General features: G+C 36.6%; 1 protein-coding gene across 1 annotated transcript in view; it reads left to right on the forward strand.

Moving 5' to 3' along the window:
* The window catches only part of cacna1c (calcium channel, voltage-dependent, L type, alpha 1C subunit), a 290,041-nt gene that overhangs the window by 114,965 nt on the left and 157,903 nt on the right, over nucleotides 1-17,173 (forward strand). Inside the window, exon 3 of the mRNA XM_038289381.1 lies at nucleotides 8,619-8,724. Within this exon, the coding sequence (XP_038145309.1) occupies nucleotides 8,619-8,724 (106 nt within the window). The remainder of the gene's footprint in view (nucleotides 1-8,618; nucleotides 8,725-17,173) is intronic.

Consider the following 17,173-nt stretch of genomic DNA (forward strand, 5'->3'; position numbering starts at 1 on the left):
AATATTCTAATTTTCTGATATGATGAATTTGAGATTTTCATTTGTTGTCATTTGTAATCATCAAAATTAAACCAAATAAACATCTGAAATATATGAGTTTGTATGTAATGTATGAATATAATATACAAGTTTCACTTTTTAAATGGAATTACTGAAATCAATCTACTTTTTCATGATATTCTAATTTTATGACCAGCACCTGTAATTAAGTTCTGCTTTTTTACCCATTGCTGAGAGGCACGGCCATCCTAAAGCAAGTCTAGCTTTGAATATCCTGAAAAGGAAACAAATATGTATTTATGTGTGGTTACTTCTTCCTCATCCTTTAAAATAGAGCAAATATTTAGAGAGATGAATCAACACAAGAGGTCTTTTAAATGTTTTAAGTCAACTTTTTTCCAGAGGTGTTGCACTGAGTTGCAAATAAATCGACTGCATTTTTACAAGACTTAAATATCAATTTCTAAAATATGAATTTAGCCCTTGCTCTAAAACACCAATGGTTTTTCTACAACTTTTTACTTCACACATAAACTTTAAATGTATTCATATTGATCAAGTAGTTGCTGAGCATAAAAATAAATCAAATCTAAGCATTAATTGGGGAAAAAATTGAAAGAAACTAGAATTACTGGGTCAAACTGAAACACGATTCTTTTGAATTATTATGAATTATTATTATTATGAGTTTAAACCATTAACTATATTGACGAAACTATAGCATATTTTTACATTGATTAAAAATGCAAATAGGAAATAGATAAATTGGGTTCTTTAAGCAACAATTTTCACAAATCATGTTGCAAAAGTGTTTCACAGCAAAGAGACAATAAGACAGGTAAAATTTTTGAAATAAACATTATTTAGTGAATCCAATTAGACAACAAATAGACAATCAACTGAAGGAGTCGGATTACATTTTTAATATGGGCGAGAAGCATTAAAATAGTGCAATAAGTTGCAATGAGAAGTTTGATACAAAAGACACAGATAATGTTTGTGAATCACAGCAGGCGTACCTTTTAGCTATGCCTCAAAACTGCATTTATTTAAGACCACCAGCATTGCTTCAGAGCAGAAAAACATTCATGGTCGCATAAAGTATTCACACTATTTTTACTTTTTTTTTTACAAGTTACCGTAGTTATCACCTGCGTTTTGTGCAGTTTTTGCATCTTTTTAGTACTTTGAAAGTCAGCTTGCTTCCACTAAAGAGGCACTGGCACAAAGCCAGAGGATGGAAAGCAGTTTTGTGCACATGTAAACATATTTGGACTGTCAACAAAGCAATAGTAGAATCATATTAATAAATAAACAGTCTATTCAGACGGATACAAATTAATGCAGTGGCAAAAAATGACTGAATTTAAATATTGTAGCCTGTTAATAAAAATAAAGCTGAAAGAATGGAAATCTCAGTTCAAAGTAGGGCTAGAAAATAAGGCCAAAGCTTATATCAAGACACGTTTCCTTGTCTAGCCTGAGAACAACTTCTTCTCATAATTATGCAAAGTTAATGAAACTATTATAGAAATAGTTTTTAAAAGCTAGCATTTTCTAGTATGAATTCAAACTTTCTTTGCAAGGATCAGCTCAGTCAAAATAAAACTGATCAATTCACACTTCCCATAATATCAAAGGACAGCTCCGTGTCAGAGAGGAAAAGCTCACACTGTCCTATTGAAAGGCTGCACTCAGCTATTCATCCATAAGTTGAACTTGAATCTGTTGCTTGCTCTACATCTGGTCAAGCTTTTAAATAAAAACATAGTGTTTAACATACTAAATAACATACTTTATATATTTCCCAGATCATTCAACATTTCATTCAACATAGTTATTTAAAAGATGAATAGATGGAAACAACACTCACAGACTTGGTCAATTTCATGCTTAAAAAAGGCAAATAGTTATTATTTAGACAAAAGCCAAAGGGGAAACCCTCAGTTTTATCTTTCATCTGCTGATCTTTATTTAATCTGTATTAAACTTAAAACTTATTTTATATATTATTTTATAGGAGTGGTAGTCTCTTTTCTTAAAAATGCTGCCATTTTAAATCCCTCCTTTTATATTCATCGTTCTCTTGCCGATCACATCTTTCCTGTTTTATTTTTAAGCTCTAAATCACAGTTGCTTGCTTCACCCTCGGGGTGATGAATAATAGCAAAGCAAAGGGAGGTGGAAATGATCAGTGTCACAATCGAAGTAATCAATACTGGGCGCAGGGTCACCATCAGCGTCACCTCTGGAAAAGCACAGCCACAAATCGACCTCAGAGGGACAGGGGAAGAAGAAGAGGAATCGTCAGGGAAATGAGAAGGGCAGGGATGTGGGCAGGACGTGGATGGTGACAGGAGAGATAATGGAGTAGAGAAGCTAAGGAGGTATGGGGGAGTGGGATGGAGGGTAAACAAGAAAAATTACATGGCAGGTGGAGGGCAAACAATCAGTGAAGGGAGGCAAGAAAGCAGTGATATAACTGAAGGAAGTGAAGTGGAAACTAGTAAATTGGCATTCAGAAAGATACATTTTAATTTCCTTTGTTGAGTGCCCCATGAAGTAAATAATACATGACAATGAATGTAACATTCATTGTAAATGGTAAAAAAGCAGCACATTATGAGAGATTTTTAGCACTTAATGCATAATTCTACACTTTGTTCTTAGAGTATTCTCTTGCAACCAGGGGAAATTATCAGAGGCAAGAATTGAGAATTTAGTAAATGATTGAACTAATTATTTGTGACATTTTCATAAAGTGGAAATATACACTCACCGGCCACTTTATTAGGTACACCTGTCCAAGTGCTCGTTAACATTTAATTTCTAAGCAGCCAATCACATGGCGGCAACTCACTGCATTTAGGCATGTAGAAATGGTCAAGACAATCTCCTGCCGTTCAAACCGAGCATCAGTATGGGGAAGAAAGGTGATTTGAGTGACTTTGAACGTGGCATGATTGTTGGTGCCAGAGGGGCTGGTCTGAGTATTTCAGAAACTGCTGATCTACTGGGATTTTCACGCACAACCATCTCTAGGTTTTACAGAGAATGGTCCGAAAAAGAAAAAACATCCAGTGAGCGGCAGTTCTGTGAGCAGAAATGCCTTGTTGATGCCAGAGGTCAGAGGAGAATGGCCAGACTGGTTCGAGCTGATAGAAGGGCAACAGTGACTCAAATAACCACCCGTTACAACCAAGGTGGGCAGAAGAGCATCTCTGAACGCACAGTACGTGGAACTTTGAGGCAGATGGGCTACAGCAGCAGAAGACCACACCGGGTGCCACTCCTTTCAGCTAAGAACAGGAAACTGAGGCTACAATTTGCACAAGCTCATCGAAATTGGACAATAGAACATCGGAAAAACGTTGCCTGGTCTGGTGAGTCTCGATTTCTGCTGTGACATTCGGATGGTAGGGTCAGAATTTGGCATCTACAACATGAAAGCATGGATCCATCCTGCCTTGTATCAACGGTTCAGGCTGGTGGTGGTGGTGTCATGGTGTGGGGAATATTTTCTTGGCACTCTTTGGGCCCCTTGGTACCAATTGAGCATCGTTGCAACGCCACAGTCTACCTGAGTATTGTTGCTGACCATGTCCATCCCTTTATGACCACAATGTACCCAACTTCTGATGGCTACTTTCAGCAGGATAATGCGCCATGTCATAAAGCTGGAATCATCTCAGACTGGTTTCTTGAACATGACAATGAGTTCACTGTACTCAAATGGCCTCCACAGTCACCAGATCTCAATCCAATAGAGCATCTTTGGGATGTGGTGGAATGGGAAATTCGCATCATGGATGTGCAGCCGACAAATCTGCGGCAACTGTGTGATGCCATCATGTCAATATGGACCAAACTCCCTGAGGAATGCTTCCAGCACCTTGTTGAATCTATGCCACGAAGAATTGAGGCAGTTCTGAAGGCAAAAGGGGGTCCAACCCGTTACTAGCATGGGGTACCTAATAAAGTGGCCGGTGAGTGTATAAAAACAGCATAAATAGGTCAAATTTAGACCTGCAAATTTTTTCCTATTAAACCTCCTTACCTGCTTGCAATTGAACATATACTCAAAATGAAACCGCCTCCCATCGGATCTGTGAATTATTTTTAGCTATTACAAGATATCTCAGCACCATAAAACTGTAAGTATGGATAATAGTCCAGCTCGTCACCCCTGGTTAGAAGAAACATTTTGTATAAAATAAATATTTCATAGCATAAAGACGCAATAAACCTCCAGGCCAAGTTTAGCAGCCGAATGAAAGATCGTTACCTCATCCCAGCAGCTACCACAATCATTTATTCCAACACATCCAAAGGCTTAGAAGAAAGACGCAGACACCAAAGGTTATGGAAATAAGTAAACAAATAAAGAGGAATGTTCACTGTCTGTTCTCTTTTTTTTCACCCAAACATCTCGTACCAAAAAGTCTGTTGATTCACATTCATAGCTGATCATTCATAGCTGATCTCAATAAACTATAGATTGAGCAAATGAAGCAAATAAATAACATTCTCAGTTATAATTTTTATATTACTTATTACTTTGCTAATGTCTTTGGAACCTTTGAAGAATAGGTCTTTTGTACGTCATCATACAAATATTTTTTTAACAAATTTCTGCTCCAAACTTTGGGGGCTGCTTCAGAAACTCACCAGTACACACAGCAAAAATCCCACAGATATGTAAAATCTAATTTTGTGTGAAAGAGCTTTGATAGAAAACAAATATAAATGAAAGTAAATCAAATCTCTCTTTTAGCCTGTGCCTGAGTTCATAATGTGATTCTGGAAGAATAGACAAGCATTCTCCTTATAACACTCCTGCATTTTATGCAAAGCCTTGTCCAGCTTTTGCAGGCTACAGCTGCAAATACTGGACATACTGTGCATAATTTTAAACCCTATAGATTAAAACTATCTCTCTAGTTCATATATGTGTAAAGGCAGATGAGCAAGTGCTTATATTTACATATGGGTAAATTAGAAAATGAAATAGATCTTCTGAGCATACCACCGCAGAGCATTGATGTACTTCTGATTACATCAGTATATCTGAACTCACTTATTGGGTTCTGTTAAGATAAGAGATTATCTGTTTTACTGTGAGTTAGCAGCATCAGGTATTTATGGGAGCCACTTGCTGTATCTCTGCAACAGCTTTGTGGTGTTTGTGTCTGGATGCAGTCCCACTGTGAAAATATGTCTGAAGTATATACAGCCGGCTGCTTGAGATGCTTAGCACAATGTTTATGTCAAGTTTTAAAATGTATCAGAAAGGAAATGCAATATTGCATTGGCTTAAAATCCAAAATCCTCTTAATGCACCTTTCGGATTTATTACCCTTTACTTCAGCCTCATGTATCGTTTCGTATGCTGTAACAGACACACTGTAAATTATGAATCGACTAGCTACTTGATTTGATGTCTTGGTCAGACCTCAACACTACAGCACCAAGTAGATTTATTATCTTGTTGAGAAAAGCAGCATTTTTTTTTTTTTTCAAATTGTGGGTCAGAAACCCAGAGTGAGTCACTGGCTCGCATTTCAGTGGATCTCAAAGTTTAGTTAGTTTAATGAGCTCTCAGCGCAAGAGCAAGTCATTAACTCCAGATGGATTTTAGTCCAGGGTTGAGGAAACTAAATGGTCCTGTGGTCAACAGTGTTCAAGGGTCAAAACTTCATCAAAATAAAATAAAAAAAACTTTTTTTGACTGTAAAGCTGATCCTAAAACAATTTAAAGAGCTTAAACACTGTAGTTCATCTCTTCATAGGGAGACCACACTGTAAAGTTTCATCTTAATTAGATTACACAAATGTCTACTTAACTACACTAATCTTCTGTAAAGACTTTGAATAATTTTCTGCTAATGCATTTTTAATCCATATAAATTTTAAACCTATAATAGTATATCAGGAAATGATAGAGTTTAAATCAAATGAGTCAATATTTCAATACTAAAATTCTTTCGGATTAATTTGTTTTTATGCAAATGATCCCAGAGTGAGATTGCATGAAAGGAGTGCACAGAGAGTAGGAAAACATTTACTTTTATTTCTAAGGGGTGCAGTAACAGGTCCTCAAATTGATATATAACACATTGATTTTCATGTCCCATTATTTTTGCAATTTATAAAAATGGATTTCTTTGATATTTTTGCAAATCAATCTACTGTAAGGAGGCTGGTTGTTTTCCTGTGGGGCAAAATGTACAACAAAGGATAAATATGTTTTGTTTAAAAATGTGCCATATATATATATTTTACTGTAAAATAAATAACAGCCATTAACATATATTAGCTGAAACAATGACTAATAGTTAAAAGTTTTTTTATGCATTATAACAGTCTTACTTAATGCTTCTAATAAATAGGCCAGAGATTTAATATAGATTTTATACACTTAAAATTACCAAAGCAGTCTTGCAACTGGATTCGTCCACCATTGCCATGTAGCAATATCCCATCATCTATGCATGGAAACTTAAAGTGTATAACTGTAATTTTTTGTAATTAACAGACCATTTTGTATAAAATACCTCTAACAACAATATTTAATTTTAATATTCAAACAAAGGATAAAATGTTATGCTTAGTGCTAATGCCACCTATTGTCTTTCTGCAATGTTGGCTTTATTTCTTCAACCTCACAGTTGTCAGGGATATAACTGACTTCTTATCAAAGAATGGCCAGTGGTAACATGGACATGACTAGTTTTACACCTCTCAGATAAAAAATGTTTTGTCAAAAAGGAAAATTGTTTCTAAAGCTAAATAACCTAATAAAGTATAGTAAAAGTAAGCATATTTGTTAAAAGGAAAAAAAGCTTTAACTTGATTTTCTCTCTAATATTTTACTGATTACTATTATAATTCCTGCAAGTTTTTTATTTTTATTTTAATCTGATCATCTGACAACACAATTGGATTAGAAATGGCTGCCTATTTTACACCAACACATCCTGACTCTGGATTAATTTGACCTGCATTTGATATAGAATAAAAAATACAATATGTAGTATAGGAGAAAGAATAGAGTAAAAATAGTAAACTATAAAAGGGGGCAAAAGAAAAGACAATAGTTGACAGTGGTGGCAGTTGGTAGTTGTGTTGAGGAAAACCAGACCTCCTCCATGTCTCTTTCACATTCTCTCCCTCTCTCTGTCTCCATCTCTTCACTCCCCACTCTCCCTTTCACTCAGAGGCCTGATATAATGAGGTCAGTCCCCTCTCAAGGATCGCTCCAAATAAAAACCCAATGTCTCTCTTCTCATTCCATTGTGGCCTCTCCCTTTCTCTCTTTCTTTCTTGGTGAACATCCTGTCTTCCACGCGACAGGCCTGCTCCTTGTCGTACCCATATTAGGACATGCCCTGTCTCTATGAATTTCCCCACCCACCCACATTAAGAGGTTCCTAAGTTTCTTACTATTCACCAAAAGCCAAATTCAAGAGCTTGATCTCCCTCAGAAAATGCACGCCACTTTCGTTGTTGTGTGTTTGCAAATATTTACAATAGCAAAGGTGTATTATGAGATTGTAAGAGATTTTGAATGAAGCTTACAATGTTAAACTGTTAATATCTCAAAAATGGGATCAACTTTTAAAATATCAAGAGACAAAAACTAATGTCTATCTTAGCTCTGCACCTTGTGGGGCAATAAGGATTAAAAGAGGTTTTTTAATGTTGCATTTAGGACTGGAGCTATACATGGAGACTGACGGACCAACGTGATCACAGTCTTAAAAGATACCAGAGATTGTGTCCCTCCTATCAAGAGACCACACCTGTTAACCTTTAGATAAAGGGGGTGAAAGTCAACTCCTCTCAATGCGGTTGTGGTTCTCAACTGGAAAAAGACTGAAACATTGGGTCAAGGGGTACCGTTTGCTCCCAGTGTGTTCATTTTATTAACTTGCTCTGGTAGGTTACAGCATGTAACTTGATTGATTGATAGGTGTCTTGTTGGCACTAAGACTGGTGCTGCTCTTATCTTAGGGAAATGATAAATTAATAAAAAAAAAAAAAGGAAAAGTGCTTGGATCTTGATTGTAAAAGAAATACATAAATATCCTAAATGCAGGTGGCTTCCCGGAAATAGAGCGACTCTGGATTAATCAAAAGGATTAATTCCTAATTTGCCCATTTTTTGCCACTGTTCATGACGCCTATTGGGCACAAACCCCTCTGGATGTTCTCTTTTCCTTCTGTCTCTTAACACATTTGGATAATCCAGAATAACCTAAATCTTGTCTGCCAATAGCAAGTCGTCTGCACTTCTCTTAAGGATCTCTTACCTTTGTGACATAATAGATAAGTGAAACATGGACAGACAGATGACAGATTTAAAAGAATTCAAATACTTAAAAAAAGAAGCAAAAAAATAAAATACTGCAATAAAATAAATGCCAAAAATAGTCAGGAAAATATAATACACCAAATGATTTCCATTCACGCTGTCTAAAAATTAGGTCTTTTTCTGCTTTTCTACAATTTGGTTCCTTATATCTCCAGACCTGACTAAATGCTTTTGTCTGATTCAGACAGGCAGACAACTGTTTAAGTTTCCTCTGCTGTCTACATTTCCGTAACTCTCTACTCAGACCATTTGAGATCATCATCCTGATGACCATCTTTGCTAACTGTGTGGCCTTAGCTGTCTACATCCCCTTCCCTGAGGATGACTCTAATGCCACCAACTCCAACCTGGTAAGCAGCACATGAATTTTACCGCTTTTAAGCTTTTAGTTGATGGCATGCTATTTGTTTCTCTTTTGTCTCTTGGACAAGTTTACTTTGTAGAAACAGATTTGACTTTGATAAGACGCATTAACGATTGCATTTCCTTTCCTATCATTTAGATAAGCTTATGTAACCTATACATACAATACATATGGGGTGTGTATGCAGCAGTGATATTGTCTGATGATGTAGAGAGTTATTGAATTTTGATGTCAATTAATGTGGAACTAGAATAGCAAAAGAAAATCCATGTGAATTTACTCCTGATTTCTCGTAATAGGGACTGGAGGTAATGAAAGGGTTTCAGTGATACTGAGCATGTATTTATTCTTGTTTAGATGAATGAAGAGCAGCTGTGCTGTTGTGTAAAGTTGATTTCCCCTCATTTAACAGGGAAAATGAAAACAATTTATTAAAAAGGGTCAGCAAGTACCTGTGGAGTCTGTTTGAAAATTGCATTGGAGACAGTTTGCCCACCATGTTTAACCGTCTTGTTTATCCATTAAAGTACCAGCGTGTACATCTTTACAGCATTTTTACTAGTGCCAGACCATAATTCTTACACCATATTTTTAGCACATCCCTGCAAATAAATGATGAATTCCCCTGTTCTGACACAAGCTGCCACCCAGTCAGTTGCTTTCTCCAAGCTGTGATTTCAAACCTGACAGACAGCTGTTGGCTTTGCAGTTTGATGCAATGTGTGAGTGTAAGAGGCAGGTACGTAGGCTGTATTTTATGGTGCTCATTTCCTATCTGTTCTGTGCAGAGCCACAACTTACTAGTTATTCATTTGTTAAGTTTAATGTCACTTTATATTTAAAAATTAAGAAAAAGGTTCTTTGAGCTTTGTGTATTCTTTAAGAAAGAAATGATGGAACTTAATTTGACAAAAATAAAGAAAATATAGTAGCCGTTTCGAATTTCCAATGGTCTGTACAACAACCAGATAATCTACTTTAGTCTACACAGGATTTCCAATGGAACTGTCCTTTATTGACTTTTTAAAGCTGCATTGAAATTGATCCACACCTAAACCCTCCTGGTACTGCTTTGTCAAATAATAATGCAGCGTGAAGGCAGGTATACAAGTCAGAGGAGTAAATACAACTAAATGAAAAGATTTTCCTTACACCTTTACAGCTGTATCTTATCGCTCGTTGCATGCCTTCATCTAACCCTAAATTAACTAAATAGCTTACATAAACACATTGTACTACTATTGACTTAACTCTTACTTCATATCAGTTAAATCAGACATCCTCCAAACTTATTTGAAATCCTGTTAAAAGGCATAGATGTAAAATTACTTATACTAATCTTAGATTGAAAACTGGACAAAAAAAAGTTCAGTACATTTGTTTAGTGAAGGGAGAAATACAATGTTAAGAAATTTGTTTTATGAAAAGTTTTTGATCGACTCAAGACCCATTTCTAGTAGCCCTTTGCCAGAGGACCTTATGAGAACCCTGTTTAACAAAAAATCTTCAAGCTCATTGTTAGAACTGTGCCTGACGTTAGTATCAAGGGTCATCAGGTCTCTGTAACAACTATTTCTGCCACCTACTTTTTTTATTGTTCTGCTAGTAACATGAAAACATTTAATTTATGGATTTTTCAACAGGGGAGTGATTCAAAACATACAATAGCAGCCATTGAAAATGGCCCTTCCCAGTCAAACAACAGCTGAATGGCAGCACACTTCCCCGCAAAATCCCCTCCAACTTCCAGCCACTGGAGTGACCCCCTCCTTCTCCTGGGCATGCACATATTTTACTCTGACTCCACCCTTTCACTGAATTACAGGGTCTGAGCATGATAAGGGATATCTCTTTAGACCGTAATGTTTAGAAATCATGACAGAAAGAATATTTTAGTATAAAAATTTATGTTTAAAAAAGGAATCGTAGGGGAACAGCCAAGGAACCATCAAAGAAAGTGGGGAAATGTTGAATGGCTACTACTGTAAGGTAAAATAAACACAGAAATGGTGCAACAGAAACAAAATCAACCATCTATTGCCACCTCAGTCCCCAGACCTGAATCCAACAACAGCAATAAACTTCAGGGAAAGCTGAAGAGAAACTGCATGACAGAGGGTCCAAGACCTGTAACATACCAAACAAACTGTGCAAACAGCAAACTAGTTAGTGTGGAGGGTTTTGTGGGATGAATATGGAGTTTTAATAATTGGTCAAAACAATTCAAAACTTTCGCCATTGCCTTTTTAAAAATGGTCGTGTCATTTAATATCCCTAGTGTTTAGTGGATTATTATGGATCTTATACCTACGTAGGAATCCTTAACATATACAGAATGCACATACAGGCCCCTACATACAAGCAACTCCCCCCACCACAGCTGTTGCTAATTAGTTTTATAACCTTCACACATACAGGAAGCAGCATGGAGATAGAGAGAGCACAGGCTTAACTATGTGGTTGCGCTAAGCATCTGTTTGGGGGCTAGTTTGGCAGACTGAGCTGGATTCAGACTGACACAGTCTTTAAATACAGTAGTTTTAAAAGATGTCTTCTAAAATGCTTCCAGATTTGCATCTTAGATCATTAAGTTACTGCAGTGCGTTCACAAGACAGTAATTACACACAAGACTGCAAGAACACATTACTTCCTCTGTTAATTTGTAGGTTTTTTTTTCGTGATTCTTATTGTATTAATCCAGGTCAGAACTGTGGTGTCATTCTGAGTCAGTAGCTTGTCTTTCCATGAATCAAATGTTGAGGGTATAAAGTCTAAAGTATTCTCGCCTTTACAGGTTTATTCTCTTTTTACTGCTAAATTTAGCTGTTTCAGATAGCAGCAATAACCTGAATAATCACAAAAATAGTTTTTATATTAAACATTCATTTACTAAATAAAAACCTACAATTGGAAAGGTTATTTATGATGGAATTCCGGCCTAGTCTTCCTTATTTTAATTAGTCGTATGGCTGAGCTGTTTAAACAGGACCAGTTTTAGTTGGAAGTTTGAACTTTGACTAAGCCAGGGAGTGCCAAGTTCATTCATTCCTGCAACTTCTAGATGCATCTGTGGTCCTCAAAACCAGAATTAACTGGCTGAATTCCCTTATCAGCACATCATTAGGCTCTGTAGAGGCATGGTTATAACTGCATGATTCTGGTGTGTTGGAGAAGTGATACATTAAAAAGTTAAAGGATGTAACTCTTCATGACTGCAGCTGGGTACCGCTGCACTAAGCCCAACCCCTTTTTTTTTTAGCTATGCAAAGGTGTACTTGGGAGTATGCTTTAGATCTGTGCCTTATTGGATAATTCAAGGGCGTTTAAGCCCAAGGTCAAAAACTGATGGGCACTTCATTCGGGTATTTAAGTATTCATGATTCCATCAATTATGGAAAATTGTTCAGGTCACAGAGTAGAAATGTAGTCCAGGTCATAAAACGACAATTCTCATTGGTAATTTTCTGTTGCCATGATGTTTGGAAAGAATGGCAAACAGAATGTCAAAAAGATACATTTCCTGATGTCCTCGCTACATGACCTTTGTTTGAAAACTTGATATATGCCTCAAAATGCATATACACTTAAGTAAAGATCAATGATGTTTTGTTAATTTCTCCAAATGAAGTGGGTTAAGAAAGCCATTCATTTGCCATTCCACAACTTTTTTCTTTTCTTTTTTTTTTGCATTTAAATTTTGGGATGACGGTGGCTTAAAAGGTAAGTGTTCACCCTGTTACCTGTAGGTTGCTGGTTTGAGTCCCTGCTCAATCCATCTCTTTGGTCTTTGACAGGACACGTCTGTGGACCTGGGGTCTGTTTCATGAAGCAGGTTTAACAAATTCCGATTCAAATCTAACTCTACATTGATCTAGCCTAAAGTCGGGAACTCTGAGTGTTTTCGTTTTCACAATGGCTGCTATCAAGTAGTTCAATTAATTTTAACTAGGTCCACTAGGAGTTAAGCGTGTAGGCAACAGGTACGAAAAGCCATTATCAGTGGAGCACCAATTTGACAAGTCACCACGTCAACAAGCATGCTTTGTGTGAGGGATTGCATTTGAGTCAATGAGTCGATGCAATCAACTGGTTTTCCTTAGATAGAAAACTTTGTATCAGTTTGACTGTATGATCTGATTGAACTGTAAAGAGCCTTGAGATGACTTGTGTTGTGAATTGGCGCTATATAAATAAACTGAATTGAATTGAACAGGCAACAGGAACTGCCTATTTCACTCCAGTGGATCCAGAGATTTTAATGCAGAAATGCAACATAATAAAATAAAATAGCAGATTGTGTTTAAAAGACAGAGAAACAGAGCTACAACTACAAAGGAGAGGAGGTGGGGAAGGAGAATATTGTTGTTTGAGTTTTATAAATTAAATTTATATGAAGTGGGCTATAGCAGGCTGTTTTTACATTTATGAAAATAATTCCTCTCTGTTGTTCCATTCGTAGATCACTAAAATAAGATTCTCCCTGATCAAAATGACACTTCTAGACCTAACTGTAATAATATATTTTCTAGGAAATATTTGTAGCAGAAACTGAATTTTAGAAATAAAAAAATAATTATTATTATACTAGTAAGAATTAAGTTTTATATATCTAGAAATATTTACACATTTTAATTGGCCATTCTGACATTTATCAGCTTGACTGAAAATGTATTTATGATATATGAAAAACATTTTTTTCATTGTTAAAATAATAAAAATGCTGATGAGTAAAATTAGGAATATGGAGATCTGAAATTAATTTATAGAAATCCAGAATGTTTATTCTAGCTGTGGAGAATGTTATTTTGTTTGAAATGGTCATTTAGACAAAGACAAGATATATATATTTTTTTAGATATCGGGAATACATATTTAGTAAAACTAAACTTATCAAAACACCTTGCCATAGGTTTTATAACCATGAAAATATTACGGAATTATTTCTTGAATGGTAGTTGATCAATTTGTCTATTTAGGTGAAATTTTCTGGCAGCAGGTGAAAATGAAGTCTAAAAACGTTATTCTTATATATAGGACCTGTTCATCATTATGCGTCCTTCCTCATGTTGATTCTGTCTTCTTTTAAACAGTAAATAAGTGGCTGTTTGCAGCCGCGCTTCCGATGCTATCATCACAATAAATGGTCATTATTAGCAGTTATCAGTCCCATAGAATGGCTTCAGATTGTGCCAGTAGGCTTATTAGGTTGTTATCGCCGAGTGAACCCTAATCCTAAAGTATTCCTTTTCCCCTATGAAATTAATTATTCTGTTTATGTGTAATCTGAAAATAATTTCAGTAATTCTTCTTGTACTGTAATAATAACCAAATAAAAATAAAATGAGGAACATCTCGCTCATATTGAACAAACGCAAAACAAGTAACCTCATGCCCTGTCAACTGAGTTGTTGAATCCTCTCCCTATAAATATTTAATTCTCTTTGAAAAGTGCCGATCATTCTTTAATTAGATCCTTGTCAAACGGACATGTAGTGTTTGTTTTTAAAACCTAATGTATGTAACGGACCTAGTGAATGATACATTTTTTTTTTTATGCACAAAACTACAACATAAATTTGACTAAAGCAGGTTAGCTCTGGGGAGAATGTTACTATGGCGACTAAGGCCCCGTCCACACGAAGCCAAACCCTGGCCTAAACGCACACATTTTTCACCAAACCAGCCTCTCATCCATACGAAGCTGGCGTTTCGGGGGTCTGTAAACAATCTTTTTTTTATTCAGCCTTCAGAGTGGGAAGATTTTGAAACGCTGTTTTCGTGTTTCCATCTTTAAGATCTAACCGCATTTTTTTTTATACACGCATGCGTCATAGCGTCGCCTCTAAACACGCATGCGCGACACAGTATCACAACAACAATGGCGCCGTACTGTGTTAAATGGTTGCTGCTCATGCTACTCACCCTGCTGTCGGGCTTACAACAGAATCTTCTTCTTCTGGAATATCTCCAGGAAGAACAGAGCAATATAGACAACATAGTTAAGCACCTGAATTTGACTGAACCACGAAAATGGACCCGCAGGGCAACCATGTATAAATATTAGTGCGCATGCCCAACATTTCGTCGCCTATTTTTGCTTTGGCACCACAGCGCCACTTACAGGCCTGGCATACATTTTGCAGCGTTTTCATGCATTCGTGTGGACGATCACATTTATTTTACGTCTCCGTCTTTACGACAAACGTTCTGGAAAATATTAGCGTTTCGTGTTCGTTTTGACTTTGTGTGGACGGGGCCTGAAACAGAGATTTAGGAAACCCTTTTTGTGCACCAGAAAAGTCAGAGTTTCCCTGTTTTCAGGTTTAAACAACTGGAGTTTTCGGTAAACCTGCTTCATGAAACGGACCCGATGGCTTGGATGCGTGGTAACATAAAGTGAGAGAATGAAGGTTATGTACCGTCCACCTAACATCTTGGATATTCTGGGCCTCCTCCTCAGGTGTAAAATGGCTTAGTCTCCCTGACAGAGAGAAGCATGAAGTCAGTGAGCCTAGACTGAATAGCCTGGGGGCTAGATGCCATGTTGCCCAAAGTTGCCTGTTATGCAAAGTCCAATTAGTGCTTGCCTCCCTAAAGCGTAGTCCAACCCAGACAGCTGCTCCCCATGTTTGTATGATCATTTGAATTCTTTAGCTTAGCTAGTTTCTAAAACCAGGCTGCATGCGATGGTAAATATAGACCAGGGGTGCTTAAGTCCAGTCCTCAAGAGCTACCATCCTGGACCTTTTAGATGCATCTCTTTTCTAACCCACCTGAATCTAAGGGCTCAATCCCCTAATTTATCTCAGCAGAGGCATAATAATGAGCCTCTCATTTGATTCAGTTGTGTTAAAATGGGGTGCATCAAAAAGGTGAAGGATAGTAGCTCTTTAGGACTGAACTTATGCATCCCCGGTAAAGACATTAATGAGCCAGCTAACGTCGGTTGTCAACAGGGAGCAGTTTCAGAAAGACAACTGTTGTAATGGTGCAGCAGCTGTCACCCTCTTCCTTTCCACTGGGCAACTTCTTTGAGTTTATTAAGCTTCTCCGGTAATGTAACAACGAAAAGCCCAGCACAGATTCCTCTTCCCTCTAATTCAGCTCCAACCTACTGACAGCTTGCTCTTTGTGCCTCTGCTCTGATACACTGACAAAAATGTTCTTCCAGAGATCTGTTGCGTACATTGCTAGATGACTATAATTACTGGAGGACAAGTCCACAGGTTTTGTTTAAAGGCTTCATTGTTTCTATTTTGCTCTGGACTGGTGTGACTACCAGGCACAATCACCACTGCACAGTTTCAATCTGGAGGGGAGTGAAGAAAAAGAAGATCCTGTAGTAAAACCAAAACCAAAAAGAAACTAACTATACCATTTTGAACTCAAATCTAAACATGTCAGTGAACACAAATTAGAAAAAAATGCTCCACAGAAGGTATGGAAAGCCATGACTGCCACCAAATCAATCGAAAGATTTCTATAAAATCTGCGAGAATAAAATGCATGCAAAAAAACAAATGAATCCATCTTTACTATAAATAAATTAATATCTTCTTATTTAAATTATTAGCAATTTCATTTACATACTTTTATTTCATTTTATTTATATGTGTTATAGGGACAGTGTGTATTCATGAGCGGCTACAACATAAATATGCCAGATTGCAGCACTAGTGCTAATTTATATCTGCAGTCCCTGGGCAGGCTGTTTTATGGCCATGAACTGAAGATATGTTGATTTTTTTTCCTCAGTCCCTAATTGATCAGTTCTTGCTACAAGAAAGTATGTCCTATGGATTTAATGTTGGAAGGTGATCTTCAGCTTACCTTCATTATGTAATTTAATAAGGGAAGCAAATAAGTTATTTAAAATGTACATATTTAGGCACAATTAAATACATTTACTAAAATGAAATGAAGATTTAAAAGGTTACATTTATTTCAGCTCTGAGTGTTTAACATCTTGCGTTTTTTCAGGGGAATGTTGATTTTTCAGATTAATTGAAAAAATACTTTTGATCATATTTCATATTTGATTGTTACATGAAGCAGGGTCTTGGTCTACCTTGGTCTTGGTGTGAAATGAATGAAAGAACCACTCATTAAAATAATCTAATCTGATTGTAGTTTAAAACGTCAACGTTGCTTTAGAAGAGCTTTATGACAGCAAAAAAAATAATCAACTTACAACATTTTGTGGAAAAAATGCTTGCATGAGGTGTTTGTTAACTTAAAAAAAGGTTAAATGCATTTAAGAGAAGATGGAAACATTTGTAGAATAAGTTCTTACTTGGTAAATATCTATCTCATATGACTGATCAGCCGGTTCTGACATCACTAATACCAATTTACATAATACAGTCAGTACAACTTGCCTGATTGCAACAACACAGTCATTTCAACCTCCATCCTTTACCGATCTGTGATCCAC

The sequence above is a fragment of the Cyprinodon tularosa genome, unplaced genomic scaffold, assembly GCF_016077235.1.
Source record: "Cyprinodon tularosa strain WSP-4 unplaced genomic scaffold, ASM1607723v1 ctg268, whole genome shotgun sequence".
In the NCBI taxonomy this organism is placed as follows: domain Eukaryota; kingdom Metazoa; phylum Chordata; class Actinopteri; order Cyprinodontiformes; family Cyprinodontidae; genus Cyprinodon; species Cyprinodon tularosa.